Here is a 27,165-nt window from a genome sequence, read left to right as displayed (position 1 = left end):
CACCTGAATTGATGTTTAGTAACATTGTGCCCCTTGTACTTATAGTATAATTCTTAACTTCGTATAGTAACATTGTGGCCCTTGTACTTATAGTATAATTCTTAACATCGTATAGTAACATTGTGGCCCTTGTACTTATAGTATAATTCTTAACATCGTACATTACTTTCACTGTGTTAGTACTTGTAATCGATTCATGTGATCCGGTTCCGGGAGCAGTTTAGGAATGATTCCTAAACTGCTCCGGGAACCGGATCTCATGAATCGGTTGAAGTCACAGTTGGAGTCAAAGTAAAAATTTGCCGTGAATATTTTTAATTTTTTAGGGGGGTCTAAAGAGGGGATGAAAAATTTCCCCATGTTATTTAAATGGGCCTTTTTTGGCCTGTAATCTCATGTTTTAGGTACTTAGAATTGGAATAAAATCTTGAAATTCGGTATGCTTGTACGTTTTCGTAAGCGTTACCTAAGTGAAACATCAGAAATTAAAAATTTCCAACCGTAGAGTGGTTTTATGGAGAACTGAAAAATCTTTCCCGTGTTATTTATATGAGACGTCTTCTACACCCCAAAATGTTTAGGCCCTTTCGGCATTATTAGGTTGATTAAATTTGGCATGATTATAGCATTCCAGGACTAACCGACAGGAAAATAGCCAAAAGTGAATATTTTAAATATTTTTAGGGGTCTAAAGGGTGATGAAGAGATTCACTTCTTATTTAAATGGGCGTTTTTTTGGGATACAAAATCTTATCTTTTAAATAGTTGAAATAGGAAAAGAAATGATAGAATTGTGGGCTCAAGAAATGTGAGGCCGTAGGCCGAGCAAAGTCAGTGTGTGGGGGGCGATGCCTCCGAGTGGGCAGATTCAGGAAATATGAAGTGCATAAAATTATATTCTTACAAGAACACAATGCGACAATCATTTTGAACATGAGTGTACATACATGCAGACAGACAAACAAATGTAAATCAAGTCGTCCCATGAGCCTCACTGACCTTCGTCAATGATGTGACAAGCTTTATGGAATAGGGGTAACTGCCGTACCTTGCGTTTTCTTACCTGATCCCTTCAAGGTGTGCCAAGGTATAGAGTTTTTAAGAAAATTTAGAACGGAGGTGAGTGAGAGTATGAAATAAAATTTTCATAATACTGTATAATGAGAAAGAAATTGATGATACAACAGTTCCCGGTTACATCTCAACCACATCACTGACATTGGAATCATCAGAAGCAATTTTCAGATCAACACTTCTACCATCTGTTTTGTTTGGGTTTCCAGTTTCTTCACAGCCCCTTGCATTTTTCGTAAGGATTGAAAATTCTTTGAGCTAAACCAACTATTTCTTTCTTACACGTTTTGCAACGAGCTCGTATGGTCGTTTTCTTATCTGATGGAGGTTGAGTTACTGTAATAAATTTGCTCTAAATGATATGCGTTTCTTTCCGTAAAACTCATGTTAAACGATTCCAAGTTCTACGAAGATTGGTAACCAACATGTACTGTATCAACGAATGTCTGCGATATTTTAATTTGAGAACCGCAATTTAGCAGAAACTTTTTGTTTGTTTTCTGAATACAACACAAAAACTTAGTTCCAAAATAATTCGTTTATTTATTTTTTATATATTCGTTCGTTCGTTCGTTCTTTTCCTATTTCAACTATTTAAAAGATAAGATTTTGTATCCCAAGAAAACGCCCATTTAAATAACATGGGGAAATTCTTCATCCAATCTTTAGACCCTCTCAAAATTAAAAATATTCACTTTTGGCAATTTTCCTGTCGGTTAGTCGTGGAAGACTACAGTCATGCCAAAATTTCATCTTTCTAATCCTACCGGAAGTGCCTAAGCATTTTGGAGTGTAGAAGACGACTCATATAAATAACATGGGAAAGTTTTTTCATTTCCCCATAAAACTACTCTACGGTCAGAAATTTTTATTTCTGATGATTCACTTCGTAACGCTAACGAAAACATACAACCATACCGATTTTCAAGTTTTTATTCCAATTCTAAGTACCTAAAACATGAGATTATGTCCAAAAAAGGTCCATTTAAATAACATAGGGAAATTCTTCATCCAATCTTTAGACCCCCTCAAAATTAAAAATATTCACTTTTGGCAATTTTCCTGTGGGTTTGTCCCGAAAAGCTACAATGATGTCAAATTTAACCATTGTAGCCCTACAGGAAGTGCTCAATAATTTGGGGGTGTAAAAAGGTGTTCCACATAAATAACATGAGAAAAATTTTTCAGTTTCCTATAAAACCATTCTAAAGTTGGATTTTTAAATTTTTACTGATTTACTTAGGTACTGCTAAGAAAACGTACAAGCATACCGAATTTCAAGTTTTTATTCCAATTCTACGTACCTAAAACATGAGATTATAGGTCCAAAAAAGGTCCATTTAAATAACATGGGGAAATTTTTCATCCCCTCTTTAGACCCCCTAAAAATTAAGAATATTCACTTTTGGCAATTTTTCTGTCGGTTAGTACCGGAAAGCTACCATCATGCCAAATTTAATCATTGTAGCCCTACAGGAAGTGCTCAATAATTTGTCAGCTCATGTAGTTTTATATATAGTTAGGATGTTTCAGAATCTTAAATGAAATTAAATATTTTCCAGCATAAAATAAATTTATTTTATTAATAGTTTTATTGTTGAAGTATTCAGTTCCTATGCTTTGTGCGTTCAATTGGGGGAATTTCCCGAGAACTTCTTTCGGGACGTGTTTTCTTTCCCTCCTCCCTCGAAAATACAGCTCCCTTTACTGTACATCGAAACTTCCACTAGTACGAAAGTTCGAATTCAGTACTTGAAATAGTAAGCTGTACGTAGTTCGGAACTCTGAGCATCGAGTTTTTTAAATTTGACGAATTTTTACGCTTTTGTTGGTGCTGATTCTACAGAATGCTTATTTGAAGAGTACCTACAAATAACTGCACTAAACTGTTGTTGGAAAACTAAATTTTACTGAAGAATACTTGCGTTACCATCCAAGGTAAGAAATAATACTAATAGTTTTACTAATGCACTACATGTTTACTGGTAATACTGGCGTCTATGGCTTTAAACGCGTTAAACGTATGAGGGACAGCGTCCCTCGGCGTCGCCGAGTTGGCGAGCACACTGTTCACAGAAAGTATTTTCTAAAGTATAAAATTGCATTTTTTTTCCCTTCAAATAGGCTATAAGCATAATCCATACATTAATTTGTTACTTAATTATCTCAAGCTAAGGTAAGTTTTTTTTTTTTTTATTTATTAATTTTTTTTATTCATTCAGTGCATTCAGAACTTTATAAAGGTCTTTTGTTGAATGTTGTTGCATACTTTAACGTGAAAGCATTCAATTCGCCCAAGGAAAGTCCAAAATCTGATAAAAATCACTTTCAATATGATCACCTTAGTTGTATCAATAATATATTAACAAAAAGCTCAAAAACCCAGGTGGGTTTTTTCAGGTGGGTCCAACCCGAAAAAACCCGGTGGGTTTTTTCGGGCTGGGCCCACTTGGGCAAACCCTGCCATCTTGACTTTTATCATTACACATTGATTAAAATCAGTGTGGAAAAAATCAGGATTTTTTTAAAAAAAATCATTTTTGATGATTTTTTTGATTTAAATCGATTTTTTTTTTATTTAAATCAAATCGTTCTCCTCGTATAATACAAGTCGCGAACTGAAGAAAAAACATTAGGTATTAAATGTTAATTATGCCATTTAAGTGAAAGTATTGGGATTGAATTTTGAATTAATCCCCAATCGTTAACCTATATCAATCCCAAACAATGTTTTTAACATTTTTTTTTTTTTTTTTTTTTTTGTAAATTATAGACTTTTAGTCAATCTTCATTCCTATTTATCCTAGGATCATGGTTCATACCTCCTTCTCTTCAGAATATAACAGCCTTTAAAACGATAACATTCACATTTTCCCTATCATGTCCCTGAAACGGAAAATTTTGAGAGAAGTCGGGATTTTTTCTGATTTTTTTTTTTTTTTTCAAATTTTGATCCCCTCTGAACTCCCCTATGTTAACTCACAGATCTCAAAAAAAAAAAAAAAAAAAAAAAAAAAAAAAAAAAAAAAAAAAAAAAAAAAACGGAAAAACTAAGGGTGTAGTAAATGTGTGTACAAGATTTCAAGCTTCTATATTGAATAGTAAGGACGAGAAAAATATTTAACAATGAGCTAAGAACATCCGCACAATACCCCAGATGACCCGGATGTAATATAAAAATTTCCTCAGACATCCTTATTTACCCTAGAATCATGATTTGTACATTATTCTCTTCAGAATAAAACAAAGTTTCAAACGGTACCATTCAAATGTCTCCATCGTGTAGGCTATCTGGGGGTGGAAAATCACGAGAAAAGGGATTTCAGGAAAGGAAATATCCCATTTTTTACTTTTTACCCCTTTGTACCGCTTCTGTTTAAAGGCAAAGTTCTGAAACAAATCTGAAAAATACTAAGGGGTGCAGTGAATGAGTGTCCAAAATTTCAAACTTCTAGACGCAAAATCAAGCCCGCGAAAAATAATATCTCCTGATTCCCGTATAAAACAGAATCTCAGGTAACAGTTTCCTGAGACATCCCTATTTATCCTAAGATCATGGTTCGTACATCATTCTCTTCAGAATAGAACAGCCTTTCAGATGGTACCATTCACATGTCTCCATCTTAGGCGGGAAAATCGCGAAGAAAGCTATTTTTTGTTAAAAAATATCATTTTTTTTTTTACATTTTTGCCCCTCTAGACCCCCCTGTTTTCATGCAGAGATTTGAAATCATCTAAAAAAAAATACTAAGGGTGAACTGAACGAGTATGGAGAATTTGTCTTCTGATGCAAAACGTAGGCCCGCCAAAAAATATTTAAAATAGGCACAACAGAAAATATATTTTTTTAAATTTATGACGTCATCACATCCTATGTCTTGACGCAGGAGGCGTGAAAGCATATAATTTAATTTAAAAGTTTAAGCGTTAAGGAAAAAGTACAGCAACGCTTATCAAAGTGACACTTTTTTTTTTTTCACAAAAGTTACTGATATTTGGCAGGGGCATATTTTTAAGGAAATTGTAACTAGCTTGCGGTACATAAATTTTGCCCAAAGTTATAAAATAAAAAAAAAAATTCGAGAAGGGATAGGACACTTCTAGATACGCCCTATTATTTGGGAACAAATATATAGACGCACACACAAAAGAATCTTCGTCTTAAATGTCGATGGTGATTTGCCCGTTGGAATAGTTAACGATTTACAATATAAACCCTATGTTACGAAGAGAAGAAAACAGGATTGTCCAGTTACCCGTTCAAAACGAGATTTTCTCTAATCATCCTCTGCATGACACTTGTTTTCGTACAATGCTGTACATACTGTACATTTGAGTCTCACTGTATTATGATTATCATCTTCCATAATAGAAGAAATAACAGAAGAGAAACGAAACTTTACTTATTTTCACTTTAAATTATTTCGGAATTTGATTTAAATCAACGATTTTTATTTAAAAAATCAAGTGATTTAAATCAGACTGATTTAAATCAATCCACCCTGATTAAAATGCGAATCATAAGGGGAAAAGGGTGTTCAGTTTTTTAACGGAGCTTTATATACTTCGTTAGAGATTATATTACAGGAAGTACGCTTGTAATTATATTTGTGTGTATGCATGTTGATGACACTTAATGGTTTCAAGATAATTATTGCAGAAAAGGAAACAACACACACATATCCTGCATACGTTTTAGCGTGGACTAGAATATAGGAAGTCACAGTTGCGTTGACAGCGTTAACAGGGCAAGAAACTTTATTGACTTCTAGATTTTTACAAATATGCATGCTAATTATGATAGTGAGTTACCTGAGTATGTAGCTTCATTATTATTGTGAGTTCTTCGTTTCCTTTTATATTTATTATTTTCTCTCGTTTCAGGTTTTGTTTACTGATAATGGCCGCTTAAACTCTATTGGTGTTTTTGCCCCCCTTTTTGGGGGCAAATAGGGGGCTCCACACGAGTCGGCGAAAGCAGCTGAACGTTTAAATTTTGCTTCCTTGTGCATTTGAAATAGACTCCATTGGACCTCTAATTATAATCAACAGGTTGTAATATTCTTTTGAAACATGACATCTCACTTGGTGAGCAAATCCTTGAAGACTGAGTGGCCTAATCTACCCATGTAAGAGTTAATTTTGTATATAAACCTTCTGGGCCGTGTTCCAACACAAGTCCGATAGAAGGTTCTTTTGAGGTAGATAAAACCCAAAAGAGTTGCATGGACAACTTCTTGGAAGTTTATTATTTCTTCGTATTTGTATAATTCTGTTTATTGTGAATTTTACTTTTTTGTGCAGTAATTCTATTTTTCGTGTGTTTCGTTTGGTATAAATTCACATCAACCTTCTATTATTATTACTATTTTTCGTTCGTTTCATTGACTTAATGTTCGTGCAACAGAATAATAAAAACAAATTTTTGGTGCTTTTTCTAGTCTCAGAACATCTTCCAACAGAGTGTAGCTGAAATATTTCAGCTTTGAACTGTGATATTCGAGTAATATATTTTAAATATCAAGAAAGACGGAATTGTATTTTTTATACATCGAAAACTTTAAAATGTACGCTTTGCACCAATAACTGCGTAGCAGTAGAACCATATTGTATTCGTTTTCTCGTGCTAAAAGTATGGATTTTTGGTTGTACCCTTGTTCTTCTTTTGGTATACAGCGTGGGGTGAGTGAATGTTATTCTTACGTATGGTGCTGTGTTATTTATCTTCATGTAGTGTAAACTGAGTAGTTTACGGTCACTGGTTGGGTGTGATTCAAAGGGACTACAGGAGTGTTGTGTGGCAAAAATGAATCAGTCTGGTTTAAGTGCATCAACGGCGGTTCACCACGAACCCGAGTGTACTCGACGATGCCGTTCCAAACTTCATGGTGCCACCATAATGGCTGCTATCACACGAGGAACAGATGATCAAGTGTTGTCATATTTAGAATGGTTGTGCTCGAATTACAGTCATATAACAGATTCTCTAGGAAGAAATGCACTCCATGTTGCGGCTGCTTGTGGAAAACGCAAGGTAGTTGAATGGCTGGTGCGCTGCAAAGATGCCCCTATCAATGCTAAAGACATGGAGTCTGGTTACACGCCTCTTCATCGCAGCGTGTTTTATGGACAACTTCATGTGGCAAGAACTCTTATCAAGGTAAGATTTTGGTCTACTTTTAAGTAGTTCATCAGTCTATTCTTTTGAATATACGTTGTGCCAATGTTTCGAATAGGTGATCTTTGAGCTTACCATCGTCTAGGAACTTTGATAGTTGAATGAACGAAATTAAGTTTTTAATAATATCATTTGTTCTTGGTCTTTATGTAAAAATAGATATCATAACATAATGTCAGTGTCTATAAAAGCGAAACTCACGTTTATTTGAAATTTTGCTTTCGAAGAAGTGTAAAACGTTGTTAGCCAAACAAGATGAAAGAGAATTTCTTTCTGTTACTGCTATATATATCTGGAGATAAACCTTGTCCTCAGACTGACAGAAACTATTTTTAAGTATATTTCCAGTAAAGTTGGGATTTTCTAACTTACTTTATTTTATTTTATTTGAACATATTTCCAATAGTGTCGACGGTGGGCTATAAATTTCATTGCCATTCATTATTTTTCATTTTCAGATGGGAGCAAATCTATTGTCATTAGACCATGACGATTTAACACCAGTTGATCATGCAATGAAAGACCATCTGCCAATCGTGGAATATACCTTATCTCCACCTTGCGAAGTGTATGTGTGGGGCGTAAACACAAATTACAATTTAGGTCAAGCTAATCAGGAAAATAGACAGTATCCTGAACTCTGCGAGCACTTCAGAAAAGAAAATATTAGTATTAAACAAGTAAGTACTTTTTCTGTGTATTATAATATAAAAGAAAGTATGGAAATACAAAAGCGTATACTGGAATACAGTGCTTTCATTGCTTAAGAAAGATCGTAGATTCCACAGATTTAATTGTGAACTGATATCTTAAAATCTTCTAATTCTATTGCTACAGTTACCTAAGAGAAACGATGACAGTTGAGATATTTCATAGGCATGGAGAACCAAGAAAATTCCAGCCACAATCTTAGCAGTGGTGTCCATTTTTCTATAATTCATGAAGAAAGAAAATATTGCTTGTAATACGTTTTATACATGTTTTTAGTTTCTGACTGGTTTACATATATATATATATATTTCAGTGACGATCTTTGCGTTTAATTCTCTTTGCGGGCACTCCTATTGTGGAGAAAGATGGCACTTTCGTCGTATCGGGAAGAAGGATTTATGGCATCCAATACGCGCGGGCACACGCATGTTCGTGTACTTCAGGACATTTCAAATAACGTGATACATTCTTCTGTGTGAAATTCTAGAGTATGAGTGTCAGTCTATTTGAATTATCTGTTTTCTCTAGTTCATCTATGAAGAAATTTTATGACTCTGATGACACTCCGTTCTTGCTCCTCCAAGCTCGGTTGAACTGAATTCTTGTCTTTACTAACGAACTCTTTGCTTCAGTCGTTTGCTTAGCTGAAATACATAAGCACTGTATTACTGAGAAGTACTTAAGTGAACTACACTTTTTGTAGTATGCAGTTTTTACTCTATCTTTACTGTGAAAGCGTTGCTTTTCAATACATCTTCGTAATCTGATGACGCTTAGGATATATTAATATTTTACTATAATGTAAGAAAAGGTATATCGCTGAGTATTTAGTGAAGAAATATAGTTAATTCATGATTGATTTTATCTAACACGAATATATCAATGGACTTGAAGTAATAATGAGTGTGATCATTGTAAGACAACCGATGATCAATTAACCTTATAGACATTCTAATAGAGCTTGATAGTTACACGGTTACTCCAAATTTATATTGTGATCTGAACGCTTGATTTTAAGGTATAGATGGTTAAGTTCATATTAGTTTTGCTTTACTCTGAACTGGAGGGAAATATTAATAATTGTACTCCAATAATTGATAACTTTTAAGTTCTAAAACCATATAAATATCTTCTTCGTGAGCACATTCCAATTAAGAATAAGACATCAACACAAAAAAAATTAAGTTATTTAGATACTAATGAAAAGTGGTAATTCTTAGTAATCTGAAGATAACGGCCTAATTGGAGTATACTCGGTGATAAGATGGTGGAAAATTCTGCTTTTGTAAAAAGAAAAACAACGTAATGTTATTTTTCAGACTTTGAAATGTTGAAGACAATTTTAGAAGTAGAGGATTGCTTTAAAAATATAACCACTGCATTCAAAAGAAAGCGTTTGTAATTAACGAAATTAAAAATATTTTGCTTGCTACAGTAAAGTATTTTGTGTTATTTTATTTTAGGTTGCAATGCATAAATTCCATTCGGTGTTCGTAGCTCATGATGGTCGTGTTTTTTCCTGTGGGCATGGACAAGGAGGAAGATTGGGCGTTGATGTAGAACAAGCTGTCCTTGCACCTCGCCAAATGAAGATTCCAGGTAATGAGATGTGTGTACAGGCGAGTGTGGGACGGGATCATACAGTGCTTCTTTTTGAGAGTGGACAGGTAAGTGACTTTGAATGTATATAATAATTAATAAACTCTTAACAAATACACTTCTCCAAGATTGTATTAACCCTTAACTGTAATGGTGATATATATATATATATATAAATACCCCACAACGTACATTTTCTTGCTTTTGACATGCTGTCGTCGTCCATGGTTATTTTACTTTACAGTGTTTGTTTATGTGATACTACATTCAAACATGCATACTTTTAAGTAACAGTACTACGTTATTGAGGTTCGAGAATATCCCAAGTGTATATTTCAGGGTGTCCACCCACCGGAAAAAACCGGGAAACCGGGAAATAGCCAGGAATTTCATGAACCGGGAATAAGCCGTGAATTTCTCCAAAGAACCGGGAAACACGACGATAATAGCCGAAGAAGGCCGAAATTTAAAAACGCAAGGCGTAGCTCAATTGTTTTCTACCGATAAGTCACTGGGCGCTTCTGAATTCATGATTCGTTGGGTCGGTTCCAGCGTCATCCTGTCCGTATCCACCGTTTGGGGCGTCCGAATTCAGATCAATGATGAATCGCAACGTTGCAACGGTGAAACAGGCGCTCGCTTGAATCCTACGTTGTGGTTCGCGTATCGACCATGTTTTGTATTTTTTAAAAAAAGAATAGAGTATTGATGCGTGAAAAGGGATTGTTTGAAACCTGAAAGAGCGCTGTGCTGTAGTTAACAATCATGTGTGCGGTCTTTTGTTTTGGCCTTGGTCTTTTAAGAAAAAGAATATGGATAATTATTTAACTACAATTCAACTTTAAGTAGCACGAATTGTTTCTTTGATATATTCTTTATTATTTTTGTTTAAAATAAATAGCAATGTAAAGATGAATGCGAATAGTAAATGGCGGGAATGAGATTGTCTAGTTGGCAGTTATGATTGCTTGTTTAGTAATAGGTCTGGTTCTACAATCTTCTATCTTTAACCACCAGATAAGTTAGCAAGATGATGCTGCAGTAGTTATTATTTTACGTAAAATAACACATTAGTACTGTGGTAAGTTGTATCATTCCATTATCTTATCTGACGATTAAGAGATTTCAGGAAATTGTAGGGCTTGCCCTAAGGGAATATTTATTGGTATACAACTTTATTGAGTAATTTAAAACTTTTAGCAAGATGTTGCGGCAGTAGTTCTCATTTTATATAATATATTAATATTGTGATCATTCCGTTATCTGACATTTAAGCGGCATCAGGAGATTGTAGGACTGGTTCTCATAAAACATTTATTGATGGCGTACAAGTTTATTGAGTATCTTTAAAACTGGTTTTAAAAATACTTCAAATGTACGGATGTGAGCAAATATGTAAAACGAAAGCAGTTTTCAGGTGCGGAATGCCAAAATAAAGGGGGGCATTAATTTTCTAGATTAGGTAAAAGTTACTTCTGCATCAAGAAGTGACTAAAAAAGATAAAATAGTCAGTAAGAAAGTCATTAATCCAACTTTTTTATCACGCGTGGTAACATCAGCACAATAAATACAAGGGAGCATAATACGTATTGATGGTCATTATTTTCTTAACAGTATGGAATAACAGTAGAAAGGCTTTTGTTAGAGTGATTCCACACCACAGAAAATAAATAAATTGTTCATGAACATGTATGAAACAGCGAGTGTGGGATTGCGTCTGATGAGCAATCGCCACTCCGGTCCCGGTAATAATCCACTTTAATGTAAGCGAAATATTGAAGTTTCTTGCACCAATTCTTGCGGGCCAATCTATACAAACTGTGATAGTTAGTACAAACATAAATAACGAAACAAATCTAACCTAACCAGACCTGACCTAACCCAACCTAACCAAAACTGACCTTATGTAACCAAAACTAGGCATTTTTTTTTTTTTTAAAAAAGCAACTTTTTTGGGTAAGAAATTCTGGCCCCTATCAGGCCGACATATGCTGAGATATTATTATGCTTTCTTATTATTTTTATTGCCTAATACAGTGGAAAAATCAGCTGGAGGACTTTCATTTGCGTTGTGAATGGATTAACTCATGTTGCGTTTAAGAAGTCGTCCAAAACTAATAGTCATCAAAGTACATCCACCGATCACTGTCATAAAAACTCGTCCGACACTAATAGTAAGCAAAGTTCGTCCACTGATCATTGTCAAGCGTCAGCTTCTGCTTCTTCGACTGAGAATGACACATCTTTTTCTTGTCAGTCAGGCAGTATTCATTCTACTTCTTAACCGACTATTAAACGTTACCTATTAGCAGATTCAGTTACTAAAGCTGAAGTGCTTTGGTGTTTACAAATTGTGATGAACCATATGTCTCTCCGAGAAGCTGAGCGTTGTGCATCAACATTTAAATTGATGTTTTCTGACAGTGATATTGCAGAAATAATGCAATAGCATCGAACTAAAGTGGGGTACACAGTAGTGTTTGGATTAGCACCCTATTTCGAGCGAGAACTTCAGAAGTTATTAAAACACTGTACCTACGTTATGATCTGTTTCGACGAATCACTGAATAAAGTTTTTAGAGGCAACAAATGGATTTACATGTACGATTTTGGGATTCAAATAAATCTCTTGTTACAACAAGATGTTTACATCTGTTTTTCTCGGATACTCAACAGCGTCAGATGTGTTAAAAGGTATCAGTGAAAAGGTATCTTCAAACGTTTTAAAGAAACTCATTCAGGTGAAACTTATTCAGGATGGGCCAAGTGTCAATTTTAAACTATTGTCAGATTTGCAACTTGAACTGCAACATATTTGAAGTCCAGTATTGTTAAGCATTTGTAGTTGCGGTCTTCATGTAGTTAATGGGGCGTTCAAAACCGACATGCAGAAGACAGATTGGGACTTAGTGGGGTTTTTACGTGCTTTGTCTTATTTGTTCAAAGACTCGCCAGCGCGAAGGTCGGACTACGCTTATTACACTGAATCTGATATTTTCCCAAAGAAGTTTTGTGCTGTTAGATGGGTAGAAAACAGTGACGTTGCATCTCGAGCCTTATTAATGTTGCCTCATTTATATATATAATATTGCGTGTGTCAAGAAGGACAAGAAAACACCTAACTCTACAACGTTCTCATTTGTAGAGAAAAAAATTGCACGACAAAATGCTAGCACCAAAATTAGCATTTTTCTCAGCTATTGGTGGAACCATTTCTGACCGAATTTCAAACAGACCAACCCATGGGACCCTTTTTGCATGAAGAGCACACTTCTTTCGTACAAAGATTAATGGAAAAAATAGTGAAGGGTGATGTTCTTAATAAAGCAGGTGCATCTGTTCAAAAAATAGATATATCAGATCCAAACAATCTTCTTCCTGCTAGAGATGTGGACATAGGCTTTGCAACTAGGGATGCCATGTGTGGAATCAAGGAAATAACGGATCTAGACAAGCTAACACTGCGACGAACGTGCAGAGAAGCTATCGCAGCGATGATTAGTAAAATAATGGATAGGTCACCATTGAAATACAAACTTACTCGAGCTATTTCGTGTCTCGACCCTGTGCTTATTGGTCACAACTTGACACTAGCGGAGAAGCGTTTGACATTATCTTTGGAGGAGATGATAGCTAAACAATGGTTTACGGAAGCAAAACAGATAAAATTATGGGACAATATTGGAAGGTATTTTCGTCAGCTGAATCTATTCATCAGTGCAAAACGTTTATGAAAGGAGAAGCGTCTGGATGCATTTTATGTTGAACTTCTTAGCGTATTCAGTGAGGACAGTGTACAAGAATTCAATGATTTTATACAATGTATTTTGATACTGTCACACGGAAATGCATCAGTAGAGAGAAGATTTTCTGTAAATTCTGAATGCATTTTTGAGAATCAAACAGGAGAGCCTTATTGCCATGAGACAAGTGTATGATGGTGTAAGTGCATTAGGTGGATTGGAGTTAATTAAAATAAACAAAGATATGATACATGCGGCCAGAAATGCACGTGCTCGGTATACTGAACATTTGAAGAAAAAGGCGAAGGATTTGAGTGAAAAGGAAAAGATGGAAAGAGAGAGAAAACGTGTGACGCGAGAAAGTCTGGAATTGGAAGCTAAAAAGGTAAAGGTAATTGCTGAGGCAAAAAAAGAAGCTGCTCTTCTGGAAGAAAAAATCAATGCACTTATCGGGAAGTAATGAAAACAGGTAAGAAAATATAATTTCTTTCGATAGTATAATTTTATGTTGTTCGGGTGGGAACTAATGCCTGTTATAACCGGGAATTTATCTAGTAGAGCCGGGAAAACCGGGAATTAACCGGGAATTTCAAAACGCTTTGAGAGTGGACACCCTGTACTTACGCAAGTTTTTTTTCTACATTAAACTCGCTCTTGTTTTAAGTATTTGTTTGCCTGAATTGTAATATATAAATTTTTGCATTTGCACCGGTAATATGGCATATGGTTACCATTATATTAAGCTTGTAGATGAAAGCGAAATCACGACTGTCTTGAGAACGAGATAGAATCTGAAGTTGAATCAAATGCAGATAGTGAGTTAAACACTAAAAGCTATCATTCTTCTCATGCCGAACAAAGTTAAAACAGTTCATCACCTGATGATGACAACGATGAATGATCCAACTTGTTTTATGGAAAGAATAAGTTTTAAAAATGGAATAAAAGTGCTTTTAGCAAATGATGTATCAGTCATGGAATATAATTGTGCACGTACCTGGAACAAAAGAGCGTGCAAGTAGTGTATTCTCAGAACACATGTTGGTTGTTGGGAACCAATTTTCTCCAGAATATGTTACAATGCATTGTGAGAAACACAAATGTGAAGATTGAAGAATAGCATGGAACATTTCGTGATCCCAAGCCCTCGTACGCAAATTGTGTGATAAAATTGCGAGCATTTACAGGTCTTCTTTATTCAGAAGTGATGAAATGAGGGCAGTACAAGTATTTTTTTAAAATTAATTAATTAATTTATTTATTTATTTTCTTTCCCTCAGATAAAACAGGACGAGATACTTTTCGGTATATTATGAATATGTCCAGGTTTATTTTTATACTTTCATGTTTACGCATTGATTGTGGTGTTACAAGAGAAGTGAAAAAAAAAAAAAAAAGCTTGAAGCAATAACAGATGTGTGGAATAATTTCATGGTCAACTGTCAGACAGATTTTGCTCCCAGTGACAACGCCACTATTGATGAGATACTTGTGTCTTTTCGGAATAAATGAGGAATTAAAATTTACATAATCAAAAATAAATCTGCAAAATAAGGGTTCAAAATATTAGCACTTTGTGATTCAAAAACTTTTTGTATGGGTAACGCGTTCATTTATAAGGGAAGGAATCCTGACAGAATTCAGATATTAGTGTTCTAACAGAAGCTGTTCTTAACCTGATACGACTAGTGGAAGGCACAAATAGGAATATGGCTGTGGTTTATTTCGATTGACTTTACCAAGTAGCTGAAGGATATATATATATATATATATATATATATATATATATATATATATGCTTAGTAGTAGAAAAGTAATAACCGTTGACTACCAAGCAGATAACAATATTCGCTCTTTTATGTGCGTTAATATACATACATTGATGTATTCTGTATGTGAATTTAAAGGATTAATAGTACCCTTGAATTTATGGATAAGACGGCTCTTCAAGTGGTTTACATTATAGTGTATATTATAATTAATTTACGTATTTTATTTATTTGTTTTTTAATTTAGTCTTCTACTTAGTGTTGAAGTTGTAATTACAAGAAATATAAGGGCAAAACTTGAGTTACTTGAAAGACACAAGTGCACATATTTAAGAGTATAACCACTGTAGCTAGAAGGCCTTAAACATCCGGCAAAAAATCATAATCTCCCCGGTCCCTCATCCTATGACTTGAGTTTTCATTTCAACATAGTCGGTTTAAAAGAAAATGTCACCGACAGTTTTACAATATACTGGAAGATGTGTCTTACAATGAATTGGTTTCCTTGACATTTCGGATAATTTGTAAAGAGAACTTATTGAATTGATTGAGTTAACACCCCTTTCAGCAGCGAGGCTATGTAAGACGTGGACCTACTGATTAACGTGGAATCCGAACCACATAAGCTCCCGCCGGGAATCAAACGCGGGTCTCCCACGCCAAAGGCACGTACGCTAACCGCTTAGCCACGGATAAGCTCTAAGTAGAACTCGTGTTCATTATATTAATATAATTTGTGTTGGGATTTTGAGTGCTTAATTTCAACGTTCAATGCAGGATTGTGATATCGCTTCCTTATTACTAATATTGTTAATCGATTATTATAGAATTTGCAAGTATTATAACTACGAGAGTTTAACCAAATATGTTCATCAATATTTTTTGTGCACAACTGTTCTCAAAGAGCTATAAAAATGCGTAAAAAATGAAAATATTTTACCGTAGAGTTGCATACTTTTTTCTGTTTGGAATCAATTTGTACTGAAACTGCTAAATGTAGTTCAAAATAAGTTGGATTAAAATAAAATGTAGGAAGTTCGCGCGCATTACTACTTGAAATTGCGTTGCTCAGAAATTTGCAGAAGTTTCAGCGTGTGAAATATAGTAAGTACAAATTCAAGTCTGAATAGGAAAGGAACACGTAACTCTAAGGAAAAATAGTTTCATTTTATATCAGTATATGTCCCGTAAAATAAAATGAAATCATGAACGTTTTATATAAATGTAATGATTTACAGCAACAAAATCTTGGGAAACATCTCAATGAAAACTAATGATGATTTCGACTGAAATCGAACCTACAACACGCACATTAAAATTGTGTCTAGCTAGTGTGAAATATTGCTGTACTGATTTCCTGCATACTATTATATTTTCCCCTTTCACTACCAGCTCGTTAAATTAATTGCCTTGTGTTGTGTTGTTTTTCGTGTATTTAGGATATATGCAAATAGACTTTTGATGCTAACTGTACAATACATACAGTATCTGTGATTTTTTTCTTTCTTCATACATCCCCATAACGTGTTCACAAACTTCTCTTGATCTATAATATATTGTACTTCTGCAGGTGGCAACATGTGGGATGAATACATACCATCAGTTAGGTCATAACCCACCTCCAAATGTTCTTCTATCACCGAGGACTATATCACAGAAATTAATAAAAGGCGAGGTAGTTGGTGTGTGCGCCACACGGTTTCATACAGTGATCTGGACTCACGATGCTGTTTATACTTGCGGATTAAATGCTGGACAGTTAGGACATAACCAAGGAGAACCTACACAGAAAATTCCAAAACAGGTAAATTATAGACTAAATATTTTCTGTAATTCATATTGAAGTTTAAAAAAAAAAAAAAAAAAAAAAAAAAAAAAAAAAAAAAAAAAAGTGTTCTGGGTATCACAATATGAATAAATTACACCACAATCAATTAAATGGTCCGCAATAGTAAACTTTATTTTGTGTAATATCTTTTCACTTTTCACAGATTTTAATTTTCATTGTTCATAATTGCTTATTATTTTTCTTATTGCTTTATAAAGTAATTACGTTAAAAGAGAATTAACGAATACTTTGGGATACGCAAAGAACCTAATGGAGACAAAAAGAACTCATCTATTTGGAGTAATCTGGAGGGAGGTAGAGTTGTATGAAAGAAGAGCTCAACTTATTTTTCTCTTCCACTATATACATTCAAAACGGTCTCCCAGAATACTACTTCTAGACATTAAAAAATAATAATAATAATAATAATAAATAAAATAATAAATTGTGGTACTATTAATATATATATATGCCTGTGTCATTAAAGAAAACTGGGTCATTTCAACTTGAAACCCGTAATTGACGAATGTCTGAGTCAACCTTTTCGATGGCTGTAAGAACAGTTAACTCTTTGGGTACCAATGTGAGTAGTGATTTTACCAGTTACATTTAGAGGGGAAAGAAGAGGGGGGGTAAAGAATTTCCCTATGTTATTTAAATGGGCCTTTTTTTGGACGTATGATCTCATGTTTAAGGTACTTACAATTGGAATAAAAACTTGAAATTCGGTATGCTTGTACATTTTCGTTAGTACTACCTAAGTAAATCAGTAAAAATAAAAAAATCCAACTTTAGAGTGGTTTTATAGGGAACTGAAAAATCTTTCCCATGCTATTTATATGGAACACCTTTTACACCCCCAAATTATTGAGTACTTCCTGTAGGGCTACAATGATTAAATTTGGCATGCTTGTAGCTTTTCGGAACAAAACCACAGGAAAATTGCCAAAAGTGAATATTTTTAATTTTTAGGGTGTCTAAAGAGGGGATGAAGAATTTCCCTATGTTATTTAAATGGGCCTTTTATTGGCCCTATAATCTCATGTTTTAGGTACTTAGAATTGGAATGAAAACTTGATATTCGGTATGCTTGTACGTTTTTGTTAGCGTTACCTAAGTGAATCATCAGAAATAAAAATTTCCAACCGTAGAGTGGTTTTATGGGAAACTGAAAAATCTTTCCCATGTTATTTATATGGGACGTCTTCTACCCCATAGGCACTTCTAACATCATTGGAATTATGAAATTTAGCAACATTGTAGCCTTCAAGGACTAACCGACAGGAAAATTGCCAAAAGTGAATATTTTTAATATTTTAAAGGTCTAAAGGGGGTGAAGAAATTCCCATACTATTTAAAGGGCGTTTTCTTGGGATACAAAATCTTGTCTTTTAGATAGTTGAAATAGGAAAAGAAACGATAGAATTGTAGGTTCAAGAGGTGTGAGGCCATAGACCGAGCAAAGACAGTGTGTGGGGGCGAAGCCCCCGGATGGGCAGATTCAGGAAACATGAAGAGCAAGTTTCACGAAATTCACTGTTGATAAAAAGGCTGACAGATAAGAAATGCGAGTCCGTAGGCCGTGCAGAGTCGGGGGTCTGGGGGTGGAGCCCCCAGCTAGCCAAAGGCTAGTTTGCATATAAAATTGTAAATGCTGCTATGAAGAAGCAGATGTAGATATTTATATGTATACGTAATTATGAAACTAACTGAACTTCAGTCACCTTTCTGTTTCAATACAACTCACCTTTACCTTTTCCGAAATTGACCAGCCATTCGTAGTTTTCATAATCCGGTAGACGAATGTGAGAGGTCAACTGAATATTTTCGGAAATTCAGAACAGGGAATGAGTTCATTGTAGTTGGTTCTGTGCCAGATTCGCATCATGCTTAACCATGTTTGTTTTCATTTTATTATTTATTTATTGTTTCCTTTTTTCCCCTCTCACACTAGGTTTCAACCCTTCAACATAAAGAATGCTATATAACTAATGTTGCAGCAAGTGATGGAGCTACTGTGGTGGTCATGAAAAAGGGCGACATTTATGCGTTACATGAATACCAGTGTCGGAAAATAGCTTCGAGGTAATTATTTGTATTGTAGTTTGCTATACTAGCATATTATTTTGAAGGACCTGGATTGAGTTGGACTCTGTCCATAGCGTTATGTTTTACAGATACACGTTGGAACTTTGGCTTTGAGGTATGTGTTTCCGCACTATTAACCTTGTACTATGAGCAACACAAAAGATGTTTATCAGTTGTTTATGCTGTTTTCGAGTTTCGGGAAAGCTTATTATTAACAATAATGCGTTTGCGCTGTCAGGCCACTAATATAATAATTAATAATGAATATTTTATCGTGGTTTGGCTGCATGCTCTAAGTGTTTATTTACAAACGATATTTAACAACATCCACTTGGTAACTTCGTTGTCGATTGGAATTTTGAAATACAAACAGCAAAGTGTGTTTTACTTCTTCCCTTCTCTCTGTAACTTAACTCTTGAAGTTCGAAATAGAGTCGTTGAAAGGGGATAAGAAGTCAAGACTCATTGTGAGGGACCATTTAAGGAAATGAATGTGTAAAGTTGCTTGGCATATTTAAAAGAAGAAAATAATTATGAATATTATATACACTAACAGTAATAGTAATGCTTTCAGATGTCAGTAATAAAAGCAGTTTTGTTTATATTAATTATGTATATGAGTGATGGGTGTCTATAATTTTGTTTTAAACGCTTAAGAGGGCAGGATATACGATGTGCAGTAGAGGTGATAATTTTCATAAATTGAAATAAAGGAAGGAAGTTCAGATAAATATGACCTTAAAACTCCTAATCTAAGAACAAGAGAAACAGTCTTCATTCTGGGAAGTTGTTCTTCTAATCAGAAAACAAGATACACAACCAGCAATAATCTTTCTACGTTGAGGAAAGTACAGACGTAGTCAAGTAATTGCCAACTGTTTGTTTGTAAGTTGTAGTCTTAAAGTTACACTACTTACATTTTTTTCTGTTACATGAAAAACATCCCAATCAATCAATAGAGCTAACTTCGGAGACCACTTCTCTCCGTTTCCAGAGTTTCGCAGATTCATTCTCAACAGTGAAATAACGGGTATAAGACAACATTGAGTAACCTTATGCCTGGTGGTTTCATTAAGGGTACCAAATGGGTAAAAGAACATTTTGCAATTATTTCTACACATAAAATTGAAAGGTATTCGTAGTGAACCAAGGTATAGTTAGCCTTCGTTTGTGTTTGAAGTCCAGGTCTTGAGATACAGAAAACTAACATAACTTCGAGCCAAATGTATAGTTACTCTAAACGATTGTAACGGTAACTTTTTTACCCAACATCAATACACAGTATACGAAATTTAACTTTAAGGCAAATTTGTCTTGTACTGCGTTTGGGTCTTAATGGCTCCTAGAAATTTTTGGTTCATGCGCTAGAGTTGTATGCTTTGACCTTTAGTTGATGGAGAAGAAAGTCTAATGTTCAACATCTAACCGCGTTATTCATAGACTGAAACAAAAGATATAATTTCTGTTTCCATGCTGTTAATACAGTTTAAGCGAACCACAGTATAGTTAACAAGAATCTAATGCATATACTCCCTAGAAAAGACGAAAAAACTCATCGTTTAACTACAACTTAGCTTGAACAAAGAATATTTGTGTTTGAAAAAATTCTCATGCTTTGAAAGATTTTAATATTGATGGGAAATTTATCTGCAAGTAATTCACAGGAAATTACGAATATAACAATCGAAGTGGATTTAGCTAGTAGAAGTAAAACTATAAAATCATATTTAATTATATCTTTATCACTTTATCTATTTAAAAATTTTTGAGAAATAGATTTTTCTGCTTGTTGAAACTTCAGAAATTAAACCAAGGCAAGAAAACAAAGTGTGGACGAGTGATTGCGGAAATGTTATTTGTACTTTTTTTTCCCCTCCAATGTAACAATTAAATTCAGTAAGGTGCATAATAATATATTTCTAGACTACATTATCATCAATTTTTACAGAAGAAAGAAAGTTTAAGCAAAATATTACAGATAATTCGAAAATGAAACGGAGACTATAAAATGTCATTTTTCTTCCGATTTTTCTGAAATATTTTTGATTAAAGCGAATATTCCATATATTTTGGTTGTCGTAGCACGCATATGAAGTGAGCGCTATACGATTGAACAAAGGTCTTGTGTGTAGAAGCTAATTCTCTCTAGTTTTTTTGCTCTATGATCCAACTTCCTTATACCACGTTTTTGTCTGTTTCAGGTTTATTGGACTTGGAAAAATTTCTCTCGTTCAGTTTTGTTTTATGTTCCGCACATAAAAAACTTAAATCTCTTAGATAAAGGTTATGATTATCCAATCACGTGATGTGTATTTCATCCCCCAATAATGCTTTGTATGATTTAAGAAAGGCTTTTGTTTATATTGTTCAACATTGATATAATTTACTATTGTTCTTTTCTTACGATGTGGTGGCGCAGAAGGGGTTGACGTTATTCTTGAACACGCCGATGCCTGATGAAAGTAGATGTAGAAGTGGTGACACTACCTTTCACCGTTTGTGCATACAAAGCGTAAGGCGTTCGCTCACCTATTTTTTACCTTTCTCGATTGCATGAAAAAAGTAGAGCAATTGGTGAGCATTTTAAACATTATCGATTCATGAATTATCTAAGAGCTTCTTGTATGACACCTCGAGTGCTTATTTTAGCTTCAGGAGTCTTTGAAGCCTAACAATAACAAATTTCAGAATTACTCAGTTTTGTCCACTTGACATTCTATCGTGGAATTCTGAAGAAAGAAAGAAGGAAAACCGTAATGTCAAAAGATACAACATACGAGTCTACAACAAGAATCTTTATCCAAGACGCTTAAAAGAGATCGTTGTGTCATTATTAGCTACAAAATGTTCACAAACAACCCTTTCAAATTTTATGTTAAACCATATACGCAGTTTTGTATTTGTAATGCATTTTAATGGTTCTTTTGTATCTTGATATACGATGAAACTTTTGTACAATATTTGTGTAATTACACTGAATGTTTGCATACCTCATTTACTTGTGTAGAAGTAAATGAGGTATGCGAACATTCGTCCATCCCCCATGTTCGCTTCCCTCTTCCCCTCCTCGTGACAAAGACAAAATATCAAACATGTAGTCCTAGTGTCTGTAAAGTTTGATAAGGCTAAATTGTAAATGGTCATTACAAGTGGGCTTTATTCATAATTTTACAGTTTATTTGTCAGTAGCTTGTGCCCACCAGGTTTTGAACCACTAGTGTACAAAGAAGTGAAAAAGGAAAATGACACTAAATCTGGTCATCTGTCACGGTCAACCATATTGAATGTTTACTATTTAATAGTCTGATCATATTCTGATAGGATTTATTTAATGTTTATTTTATTTTTTCCAGGCAACTAGATGTGGAGAAAATTGCAGTCATTGGTGGACACTTAGATCCTCGTCTTGACACTGATGTGCTAAAAGAGAAAGGTGGAGATGAACTCAAAATACTAGTGCTCAGAAAAACTGGAATAATGACTTTATGGCAAGAATCCACACAGCAGTTAACAAGGTAACTTTCATTTAACTCATTACACGCAATGAAGATGCAAAATCGATGAACCATCTTACTTCACTATACTTTCTATATGCGATTGTATGTAATTTCTCCAATATTTGAAGGGAGAATGGGGCATGATAGTTCAGTAATAAAGCGCTTACTTAGGTGTAAGGGAGTGGACAACATCGCGTTCGTTGGATTTCCTTGTTTTTTTTTTTTTTTTTTTTTTCACTTCCTCATTCCACCAATTAATAGTAGTATGTGCGTGACTGAGGTCCGGGTATATTTTATTTCAACAGAAATTAAAGTTTAAGAATTGAAAATTTTTGGTTTTATCTCAGTAATAGTACTGTAGACAGTGTCATCTTGCTAGCGTCATAATAAAGAGATTGATGAGGGTTTACTTTAGGTCAGTTTCACCTGAATAATTGGCAGGGTCTTGTACATCAATTTTTATGTTTACAAAAATAATAGCTTTCCTCGAAAACTACTCATGAGCTTTTATATCGTTTTGTTCAGCTTAATGATATCTATATTTCGTCTTTGGGCATTTCTTTTTCATTAATCACCAATAATAATGTAGAATTTTATAAGCATTCACTTTCATTATCATTCCTTTCCTTTAGCGTAAAGAACATAATCATGAGACGTCAATTTTATTTATTTATTTTATATTTGAGCTGAAAAAAATGTGAATAACCTCGTCAAATCTTCGTGATCAAGACTGACAGTTTTGAGCCGATATATATATATATATATTACATTTACCTATATACAGAGGATATAGTGAGGTGAAACTTCCTCCCTACACTGCTGTTTGTGAAAATTGCAGCACCAAGAAGGAATAATAAACATGTGTCCAACCTCACAGGATTTGTATTGCAGAGTATGGAAATTTCACTTTCAGCAGGATGGCATGCGTCAAAGGGCGCAGTATTAAGTAGACTATTGCTTTCGAACGAGCTTGTATGATCTGTCTAGGGAAATTACTCGACAGCTTCAACTGACGTTAAATCCTCTTGTTCGCTGGTCAAAAGAGAGGGTGTCGGTTTTTTAAATTTTATTTATTTATTTAAGAAATGCAGTGTACATTTCTGCTGCTAGCGAACTTGCTTTGTTGATCCACTCTTATTTCAGGTCAGCCATCCTTATATCTCATCTACAGATCCTAGGCCACTTTCTTCCTTTCTCTTCCTCAGATAATCTGCTTGCTGAGGGACGTCATCCGTCATACGTGACGGGCTTAAAAGTATGGATGCCGGTAATGCCGAGAACAATATATAAATAAATAAATAAAAATAAATGACCGAACACCGCTGAGAACTTGTTCATCTTGTACTGAGAAGTTAGGATGCCTTACGTCCGCCATTCCCAATGGTAGTAACTTTGATCTTTTAAGGAAGACTTTCCACAAGGTTGCGGTAGACTTCGCCAGGTATTGTCCTCCATTCTTCCTGCAAACTGGCAAACAGACCGGTTATAGTTTTGGGTCATTGTGGTTGGGCGCTGAACCAGTGCCCCAACTAATCCCAAAGGTTAAGTAGGGTTTAGATCTTGGCTTTGAACCGACCAGTCTAGTACTTCCATCTTCATGTTCTCAAAACTCTCTGTGGTGGCATGGCATGTTGAAACACAAACGGTACACTACTAAATAGTTTCCAAAGAATACGCAGAAGGATCTACGAGGGTCATTCAGAAAGTAAAGAACGTTTTTGTATAAACACTTTAATAACTGATATACAAAGGCGAAATTTGTGTTACATACTATGTGATACTTAAGTTACTTTTCGACATAGTCGCCGTGTAAATTTAAACACTTGTCATACCGTGGTACAAGTTTTTCTATGCCTTCGGCATACACAGTTGCCGCCAAACTGTTGAACCAATCACTAACAGCTTCCTTAAGTTCATCATCACCAATCTCGTACAACACAGTTCTTGAAATTTCAGGAAAGAATTCGTGCAGCCCATCAATAGTGAATCGCCTATCCTCTAGAATTTTCCGCTCAATTCTTCCTTTGAGTTCGTCAGTCACAACAGAAGGCTGGCCCGAGCGTTCCTCATCGTGCACATTCGTCCGTCCGTCATTAAACATAATGCACCACTTACAAACTGATGCTTCATTCATTACATTTCCATACACTTCAGTGATTTGTCTATAAATTTCTATCGGACGCACTTTTCTTGCATTCAAAAATCTTATCACACCACGAACCTCACACTTGGCGGGATCAGTAGTTGTATCGCACATTTTACAGTCACACAGCGAAGAATTAACGGACCGTAGCGGATCGCAGCTGGTGCCAGACTGAGGCTAAAGCATGCCCAGGTCAATAACCCAGCGGCAGCGGGGGTGGGGGAACACGCGCACGCGCTAGCGCAAAACGTTCTTTACTTTCCGAATGACCCTCGTATATTGGGTTGGCAGGCACCTCACCAAGGGTTTCAGTCCAAACCATGCCCATTTTATCTGCACTTAACTCCCGCAGTCCGCCCATTTCGATTGCAAGCATTTGTATGACGTTCTCTCGATTAGTCACTTTTCCTCTATAACAGCATGCGATGCATTTGAGATGTCTGAAAGAATCTGCTTGTCGTTTGCTAGGTCAAATCATTGGCATTGGACTGTATATTACGTACCAGAAAATAGTGAAAATAATTTTTTCTCTCTCTCTGTCTGTTAAAATTCTTCATGAGATAAGGACAAAAAGAAAAAGAAAAAATGAAATAAAAAATTAAACAGAAGCGTCGAGGCTGGAGGTTGATACCATGTTGAAGTGGGACCCTAAATTCTAAAATGACGCCTACCTAGATATTTCACAATTCTTTCTTATTTTTCTTCCAATCTTGCCGTTCCTGATGTACCGATTTAGCGAATGTGATTATAGTGTACTTATAGTGTGTAATTGTTTATATGTGTGTTACATTCATTTTGTGCCATCGTTTGTTACATCCCTTTTCTCTCACTGCTATAGTTTTGATTCCTTCAACCTAATTTACATTCACAAATTCATCCTTCTAGATTGACGAAATTCCTCTTTCGATTTGCATAAGCAAGTATTGATACTTCCGCAGCGCTCAAATTCTCCATCTACTTGTCCCAGAACGCATCACAGCTATGCATTTGACTACTCCTTCTTGAACCTGTATCTATTTATGATACAGATTCGTCTCATTCTGTGAATAACGCTAATTCTGAATAGTTAAGACTACCGCTCTCCTACATTCGCTGTCTGCCTTTACTTGAAAATTTGCTGTTCATGATTAAGAAAAGGATCATATTAAATGTAAATAAGGTCGCAATTACTTACATAGAATCCACAAGTATTAATTCCATGTTGAGCACAATATAATTTATTAACTGCGCAACGTGAACATAGTATATAAACTCAAACAATTGTTACTTGTTTATCTTTAGGACAGTGCAATATTAAATAAGCTCTGCCGCCAGTACACATCAAGCATACTACCATTAACAGGCCGTTACCTATGTAGATTCGAGCATTAATATTTGTGTAACCGCAAGGTAGAGGGGCAAACTCAAAAACAACTTTTTAAATAATCTCGATTTTAACCTATTGCATAGAACGAGCCGAAAGCTTAAGGGAACAACTATATTCTTAAAATCATTCTCCCCAGACTTACTATTATTTACATATTGTTATTTATAACTATTTCTCCTACACACACTTTTCATTTGGTCTTATTTCCCATCTTTATTTCATTTTCATATTGTTTTTAATTTTTTAGTTATTATTCTGTATTATTTTTTGATAATTTCTTCATTTATTTTAATTTTTCAACCATTTTTTGCTATGTGATACAAATGATTCTCGTCACTTAGTATTCCTTCTCTTTCCTATTGGTATTTTATTCCTTGATGAATATTGAAAAAAAAAGTAAGATAGTTGAAAAAAGATTTTTTTTATATATCTGAGTTATAAGTCCTCTGTCCTGAAACTAAAAGAAATGATATAATCTAACTAGATGGTTAAATATTTTACAGCCTTGATTCTTTCCCGATCGGCCAGTGTACATTATCTGTTTTCGGTTGTAAATATAACCTACTGTCTTAATAAAGAGCTAGATGTGTTATTTTGCTGAGATTAATAGATTCTGTGCTAATGGTTCTTGCTTCTAACATTAGTTTACATGTTTTTGACGTGTTCAGTAAAGTGCTGGTGTACCGGTAATTCATTCAGAAAGTCTCATAACAATCTCTGTCATTGCAGGTGCATATTTTCAATGAATCGACTACTTATAGTTACTGATTTTGCATTCAATAGAAACCAGTTACTTTTTGTCACCCGCGATGGAGAAGCATTTCAAGGAGAATTTCAAGGCAAGAAGAAGAAAAGTATCACCGAATCCCATTCAGATAAAGGTAAAATACTGATGAATTTAATACAAGACTCCTATTGTCTTTGAATGTAAGAGTCGGTTATACCAGTAATTTAAGTTTATGTATTTGCAACATCGCCCACCATCTGCTTAACGAGAAGTGTTCTGGAAATACAGATGTTACTAATTCGTATATTTCTTTTAAGAAGCTTTGGGCCAAGATGTACATATACGTAACATAAAATGTTACAGAATACATTTTTTACGCAACTAGTATATACAGTGAAAAGTAGTTTTTCATCTATTTTGTCGCGTGGATTACAATACAAT

General features: G+C 34.8%; 1 protein-coding gene across 1 annotated transcript in view; it reads left to right on the top strand.

Annotated features, from left to right (window-relative positions):
• The window catches only part of LOC145662883 (inhibitor of Bruton tyrosine kinase), a 77,543-nt gene that overhangs the window by 3,371 nt on the left and 47,007 nt on the right, over positions 1-27,165 (top strand). Inside the window, exons 2-8 of the mRNA XM_081728847.1 lie at positions 5,959-7,234; positions 7,711-7,932; positions 9,427-9,630; positions 16,646-16,879; positions 18,858-18,988; positions 22,345-22,506; positions 26,727-26,878. Coding sequence (XP_081584973.1) covers positions 6,881-7,234; positions 7,711-7,932; positions 9,427-9,630; positions 16,646-16,879; positions 18,858-18,988; positions 22,345-22,506; positions 26,727-26,878 — 1,459 coding nt within the window. The 5' untranslated portion in view covers positions 5,959-6,880. The remainder of the gene's footprint in view (positions 1-5,958; positions 7,235-7,710; positions 7,933-9,426; positions 9,631-16,645; positions 16,880-18,857; positions 18,989-22,344; positions 22,507-26,726; positions 26,879-27,165) is intronic.

This window comes from Thermobia domestica, chromosome 10, assembly GCF_964235325.1.
Source record: "Thermobia domestica chromosome 10, izTheDome1.hap1.1, whole genome shotgun sequence".
In the NCBI taxonomy this organism is placed as follows: domain Eukaryota; kingdom Metazoa; phylum Arthropoda; class Insecta; order Zygentoma; family Lepismatidae; genus Thermobia; species Thermobia domestica.
The sequence above is the reverse complement of the archived record's forward strand: the minus strand, read 5'-3'. Positions and strand labels throughout refer to the sequence as shown.